The sequence below is a fragment of the Hylaeus anthracinus genome, unplaced genomic scaffold (genome assembly GCF_026225885.1).
Source record: "Hylaeus anthracinus isolate JK02 unplaced genomic scaffold, UHH_iyHylAnth1.0_haploid 11981, whole genome shotgun sequence".
NCBI classification, from domain to species: domain Eukaryota; kingdom Metazoa; phylum Arthropoda; class Insecta; order Hymenoptera; family Colletidae; genus Hylaeus; species Hylaeus anthracinus.
In genome coordinates this window covers 6725578-6733201 of record NW_026534329.1, presented here as the reverse complement: position 1 = coordinate 6733201, position 7624 = coordinate 6725578, and the positions used below count along the sequence as shown (strand labels likewise).

Here is a 7624-nt window from a genome sequence, read left to right as displayed (position 1 = left end):
ATAATATATCGCGAATTTTAAATGTTGCGCAGTTGTTTATATAGTGTTGTTATTATTCAATCGGAGCTGAAAACATTATAATACACGCCATCTAGAGTTTCAGCGGCGCGACAACTATAAGCTTGTCGACATCAAGAAGGGGATGCGTTTGGAGTATCGTGTTCCCATGAAATGGAAGAATTAATGGAGTGCAATGTAAGTACACGAGAATATGTTGTTCGTCTAACGTTGTATTCGGAGAAAATACTTCCGTGGGAAAAAAGAAGGAGCTACGAAGCAAAAATAAATCTGCACTGTCCACGTTTCCGCTAACTCGTGCTTCTGCACTCTTCTTAACCCTCGCAAGATGGATTGCAGACTTCAACCAGCCACTCGAGTGTTTTCATTTAACGCACAGAGGAGCATTTATTATCACCTTGTCAGGTAATTAATTGAAAAAATATACAGGGTGATCCAAGCAACGTGTAACTTTCGTATATAACATTTTTTCGTGGAACGCATATTTTGAAAGTTATAAAAGTGCACACTTTGCGTGGACCACCCTGTATATTCACACAACATTCTTGAAATGTGTATCTTTCGAGAAACGCAGAAACAATCGATTTGTAAACTAATTTTACAGCACAAAATTTGGCTGTAATTAAAATATTTATGTTCATATTTATATTCTTGTGTTTGTATTTCTTTACAACGGTTATTTTAGTTTGTATCTATGAATCAATCATTACCCGGCAAGAACGACGTTCATACTACGTGTTGTGGGAGATAGACAGCAATGAATGAACCAGCCACTGTTTCTCACAGGTAAAATTTTTCCAAGCGTAGGCGTACGATCGATGGAGCCGACGAGCTTTTTGCGTGACAATGGGAATTCAAGGTAATTCATGAAGTGGATAGACAAGTATGCACATACAGCACCGGCCACAATTACTCAAACGGTAGCGTATCCTATCTATATTTACGAATCATACCTGAGTTTCCTGAAATAGTAATTTTTACTCGTTAAGGAGCCTTTCAGGTTTAACGACAGATAAGTTAAGCATATCTTGGGAATTTTTTTCAAAGTTTATAATGATTATTTCACTGACAATATTATTTAGGAAAAGTATAAAAATATTCGTCTATAAGTTTGAAGCGTGCTTTTCTCGTTCCATCATTTTTTATCTGATTGTCAAAGTAAAAATGTATGTATATCAGACCGATCTTTTTGAAATTTAAATATGTTATTTTGCACCTTTAACGTTAAGGTAAATCAATAAATAAATTTTATAAAGCTTGTACAGAAATATTTGTATATCTCTTTCGAAACTGTATTATTAGTAGAAAATATATTGGGACCGTTCTTTATTTTATAAACTTCGAAAAAAATGACGGATAATGAACAATCTATGCAAAAATTATCTCGAATTATCTTCAAGACATGTTTGATAATTGTGAAATGAAAATGTTTAGTATTCAAAGATTTGTTACATCGCGAAGATTTACTGGTCAAAGAAGTAAACTTGAATAAAATTATGAATTTGTTTTAAAAAAGTAATGTTTCCATATCAATTCTTTCCAACACTTCACGAATAATTGAATAAAAATAGAACTCGCATCTCGAGGGTTGATTTTACCCCCTCGGTGTATGTTCGGGCAGCTAAGAAAATAGTGTATCATCCATCGATATACTTCGAGCACCTGCTACAACGATTTCCCATTATCGGAGGATCTCGATGTTAAAATTATTTTCAGAATTTTTAGGCAGAATAATTATACGTAAATTGTTTCTCGAACGAAGTGTTTTAAAATAAATTACGGGATTACGGAAATTTTGTTTTATTTCTTTTTGCTATAACTTCTGCAGTTTTTAACATTGCAAAAATCTTTTTTCTTATTTCAAGGTTTCTCCAAAGTTTATTTTGAGGTTTCAAAAAGTTTAATGGTAATCTAGGTTTGCTTTAATTATTTTTAAATGTAATATACATTGTACATGTATAATAAATATGAAAACAGAATTCCTTAAATTTTTTTAATGACAATCCTCACTCAAATGTTAGGAGAATTTTTAACGATGCTAAACATTATTTTTACAATTTTATTGCTGCAAATATATGTAACAATAAAGAATAAATCTTAATTAAACTAATCGAAGTTTCTGTACTAGTCGTAGAAATATATGGGAAAACAATTTATAGATCCGAAAGAAAGAGATGCGTATCCCCTAGGAAAAGTGACAGAAAACGAAACGTATAGTTTCAAACATCCCTTTTCAAATAAATTGTATACGTGCCGCTGTTTCTGCTATTCATGAAAACATCCTGTCCCAGTAAACGATATTTCAAACTCGTTTTCATACTTTTTTTTTACACATTATTTCCGTGAGAACTCAAGAGCATGTATTATTGTCAAAAATTTGTCTCAGAGTGTCACGCTAATTTCAGAATAAATCATTAACTTATGATAAGTGTAATATTTTCGTAGACATTATTGATTTCATTTATTTTCTAAGTTTTAAATTTATTCGTTTTACAAATTTATAACTAGACTGCGGATATTATTCAAATTCATATGTTTTTACATATAAATGAAGTTGAAATATATGCTAGCATTTAAATATTGTAGTGCGTGTTTTAATTTTTATATTATAATATATGTACGCATTCATTCAACTTTCTTGTATATTTTTATATATTTACATTCTTTATAAATGCATAAAACTATTTATAACTTACGAAAAAATTAAAAAATGTAGAATTTCGTTGATTTTGTAAGTTTGTGACAACTGTACGAAACAATTATTAAAACTTGACGATTGTAAATGTTCAATTAATTCAGAGATGTTTAATGCGGACATATTTAATGCACTTTAAAGTTTCAGATTATTATAGATTATTGTCAAGTCTTACCTTGTCGAAGACTTCATCGGGTGGACAGGGTAGGACAGTCGCCACCGATCCTTTGCACTCAACGTACTGTAAACAGTCCAGAGGATACGGCAAAGTAATAACCCTCTCTTCACCGTTCGTGGTTTTCACGACAGGACATTTTGGAATCTGACAATTTTTTGAGAGATTACTTTGAGGATCGCCTGGTTGCGGCAGTGGTATGCCAGCCACGACAAACGCGACAATCAGGCAAATGCTGCAGACGCCGAGGAGAAATTTCATTTCGAAGCTTTCAACTCTAAAAACAAGAGAGAAGAACACACATTTCAATTAATTCACTTTAGTACTGAAATTAAGAGATTTTAAAATTGATCGAATAGCAGTATTTTCACATGGACTCGATTAAAAGTATTTTCGTAATTTTTAATATTGAAAGGGAGACACACTTTTGAAAAATAAAAATATTCTTTTGCATTTCGTACAGGTTTGACCTTTTAAAATCAGAATTGTAAAGAAGTAAATTGTTTAGAAGTAAAAGTTTTTCAATTATAGAGCATGGAGCTGAAATATTTTCCCAGGCGCATCGGACCCCTAAAATCAGACTCGAAAACGCAAATTATTTTAAATAAAATAGTAATTAAAGTGTTAAAAATCTCCGTAGATTTGTAGAATACCGACATCGTGGCGAGTTTCAAATTCCTTTCGCCTTTACAGGATGCATGCAAAGAAAAGTAGTAGTAAAATGTTCGAGAAGTGTTCATTCTCGATCGTGTTCCGTTCTTAAGTTATCCGAAATATATATTTTTCTTCGTTGCAACAGCTGCGTTCGATATGTTAAAAATTCGCCTCGCATACATGGAGGACGTGGAGGTAATTAAGTGGAGAAGCGACCCTCGAGGTTGTGGAAAAGACGCGACCGGAGGAGCCGCGGAGGTCACGGCTCGTGACCCACTTTGTCCATCGACAACTGCTTCCTACTTGAAGAACACCTTGTTCTTCCCTTGTTGAACGTAGCAAACGTCGGCAAGGCTCGGCAAGCAGAAATATTATACCTTCGGAAAATCGTGTCGAGCACTAATCGGACGTCTGCGAAGCGCGGATCTCGTTGTCGGTCATTGAGAGTTACGCGTAAGTGTCCTAAGAGCTTGTAACGTTGCTCCGAAAGTCAAGCGCACGGTATCCCTGACTGATGATACGAGAAATTCTCAACTAGAACTCTTTGCATTCGAGAAGCGACAGGTGTAATAACTGTGGTTATATCAGATGTTTAAAATGTGACTTAAATGTCAAAGTTATTCGAACGCATGGATTTTTGAGGTTTCAGTGTCTTAATACAGTTTTTCCTAAAAACCAATTTATCAGATGTTTAAAATGTGACTTAAATATCAAAGTTACTCGAACGCATGGATTTTTGAGGTTTCGTGAATGAAGTACTTTATAATAGCTCCAATATAAAATAGGCTTAATCTTGTCCCCAATATATTCATCTCATTACTTTAGGTTTATTTTATGAACATTTATTTTATGTATATTTGTTGTTGTTCTTTATACACCTACACTGGTATACTACGCGTATATTCAGCTATAATAGAATTGTATAAAATTATTTAAAAGATTTAGAGGAGGATGAATCATTAAATTTTATGAATTTGGTACTTGAAAGTCCCGATTTAGATATTATTGAACATGTCTGGGATTGCTTGGAAAGAGCTCGAATCAAAAAAGACCCAAAAAATGTAGAACTCTCTGAGGCATTACGAATTGAATGACATAACATTCCGAGTGGAATAATTAAAAAATTATATCAAAGTTGTTCGAGAAGAGTCGTCGCTGTCACAAAAGTAAAAAGAGTACTAAATATTAAACTCTCACTTTAATGAATTACTGTTACAAATTATCTAAACAGTTTTTTGATTTTATATATGTATCTGAGTCTGTAAATTCATATTATTAACCAATGACCACTATTTGCAATGAACATAACGTAAACGTATTTCAACTAAAAGTAGCATCAATTTTATTAATAATTCAACATAATATTACTGGTTTTAGTACTAGTGGCGCCATCGGCGGACAAACGCCCAAGTTTCTAGTAAAAGTAACTTTTTAACTGTTGACGCTAGATGGCGCCACTGCAAACTAAGGAGGTCGATACTTATTGCTGAGATAAGAAGAAATCATTACAATTGTAATGAATCATTAGCCAGACTAAAAATAATAGAAAGTCCGAAATATGGTTGATTGTGGTTCTCCCGATCATGATGTCAACCATATTTTATGAGTCTACAATACACAATGAAGAGCGGAAAAAATTATTTAAAAAACTTATGGCTGTAAAAGGGAAACCAGAGTATAACATAGATCATTTTTTACAAGAACTAAACATTGAGATACTTAGAATACTTATGAAAAATAAGTATTATGAATATTATGAAAAAATAAATAATAATGTGGCCGATACCTGGTAAATGGTTACTTCCTTATCGACTCTGCAGTGAGTTATCACCTGAACTTTGGTGGAAACTTCCTTATCGATTCGGAAGATCTCTTTTACCGTCTTTTGTTCCGTTTTTCTTTTTGAATTGCTGTTTGAATTTGTTAATTGATAAATACCTTTCTGGTTGTGCAATACGTGTGATCATTAGGTCTTGAAAATAAAACCACTTATATTCTGAACATATATTTATTATAGTTTCAAGTGCTATAATAAAGATATCGGTGGCATATCATTAGTGTAAGAAAATGTACAAATAGATATAGCCACAAATATTGATAATGTATAAGGTACAGCAAATATTATTTTTGTAACTTAGCAATAAGAAAATGTCGTACTGTAATAATCAACGTGAATAATTTAAAAATAAATAAAAAAAAAGATATCGGTGACCCCACCTTATAGAAACGGTGGGAACTACTTTCACTACAAACTTGGGCGTTTCTCCACCGATGGCGTCACTAGTATTAGAATTAGTTATATTTATTTTATTTAAATTGGAGCTACTTTTAGTTAAAATGCATGAACGTTACGTTTATTGGAAACAGTAAGCATTGGTTAACAATCTGAACTTATACTCCCAGGCACACATGTTAAAGTAGAAAAATGTTTCAATAATCTATCAAAATAATGTATTGTAGTGTTATAAATCGAAGAATCATATTTATTTATTTATTTATGAAAAATAAATAGTAATTGATAAAAAGGGAGCTTCGTTACGTTGGATCTCATAAACGAAATAAATAATTTCTGTTAGAATTCGAGAAGACAACAAATTCTGAGCAAAAGAATAATTTCTAGTTTTACACATTTTTTAATTGAATTAATTACACGACATTTGCGAAGTTAATGACGCGATCATCACATTCACGAATTTTTCCATCAAGTACCTCGCACTGCATAATATTCATTATCACAACAATGATAATAATTGACATGGAAAATCAATTTCTCTGAATATCGTATACATTATTTTTTGTAAGTATAATTATTTTTAACTATCCTATTTTAAAAACCGTGTAAATTGGGAGATAAGTGTTCTGTATAAATAATTATTGTCGTAATAATGACAGCTATCTTGAAATTTATACAAAAGGAAAAAAATACATTTATAGTTGTTCCATTTATTTTATACTAACTCCTTCGTTCGAAATTTATGTAAAAACAAAAAAAAAATACATTTATAGTTGTTCCATTTATTTTATACTAATCCCTTTGTTCGAAATTTATGCAAAAGCAAGAAAATACATTTACAATTGTTTCATTTATTTTATACTAACCCTTTTGTTCGAAACTCGATCAAATGTTTCCTTCTTTGAGTCGATGGTACGTTCTTCGAAACTCTAGCGTATCGACACCTGCGATACTGGAGAAAGATGAAAGTAACTGAAACTAATCGAAGCACGCGCTTCTTTATATCTGTCAAATGTCTCGCGCAGAACTGTCCCTCCGCAAAAGATCTCCATCAAACCAAGGTGATCCGACGATTAGTGTACATCCATGAAAACAAGCTAGCCGGACAGGTTTCATAATTCGTAGAGAAAACGTCAGGAAGTAAAAGTCAAAATCGATTAGCATTACCGTATTAATGAGAATGTTTCTTGATTTATTCATCTCAGGTGAGCAGAACGAACGACACAATGGCAACCGGGAATATAATTATTTCGAGATTGCTTGTATTATATTTAACGTTGATTATTTTCACGAAAAATGAATAATGTATATTCTTGAAATACGAATAAATGGATATGCAATGACTAATAAAAAAATTCCCAAAAATGTCTGAAAATTGACACTCAGGCTAGAATACCTCCTTAAAAAAAGAAACCAAAATAGGAAGCCAAATATTAAGTGTTTTTCATGAAATTTTTTACTGAGAAAAATTTCCTTAATTTTATTTTTTACCATGAGAATATTTTAGATATGTTTTAAACTACATTTGGTAATTTTATCAAGTCATTTCGTACTGACATCTTCGAGATATTCTAGACATCACTATCGTTATTTCAAATCAACCGAATTCTTTTTTAAATTGTTGTCATGTTTTCTAAGAATTTGAACGAAACATTCAAGGCACATTGAAACAAGCGTACGATAACAAAGACATCCCACGCTGCTCAACATTTCTCTTACCTCTAGTACTCAAATTATATACCAAAATCCAATGTTCGAATGTGATATTCTCTAATTATTTTGCATGGTATATTTTAATTTTGAATGTATTTTCTAAACACAATTTACTCTCTGACAACGAGTCGTTTGA

At 32.0% G+C, this 7624-nt stretch overlaps 1 protein-coding gene across 1 annotated transcript in view; it reads right to left on the bottom strand.

Moving 5' to 3' along the window:
• The window catches only part of LOC128885641 (uncharacterized), a 9318-nt gene extending 2532 nt beyond the window's left edge, over window positions 1-6786 (bottom strand). Inside the window, exons 1-2 of the mRNA XM_054139779.1 lie at window positions 6642-6786; window positions 2889-3165 (exon numbers count right to left, since the gene is read on the bottom strand). Of these exons, the coding sequence (XP_053995754.1) occupies window positions 2889-3149 (261 nt within the window). The 5' untranslated portion in view covers window positions 3150-3165; window positions 6642-6786. The remainder of the gene's footprint in view (window positions 1-2888; window positions 3166-6641) is intronic.
• Between the last annotated feature and the right edge of the window lie 838 nt (window positions 6787-7624).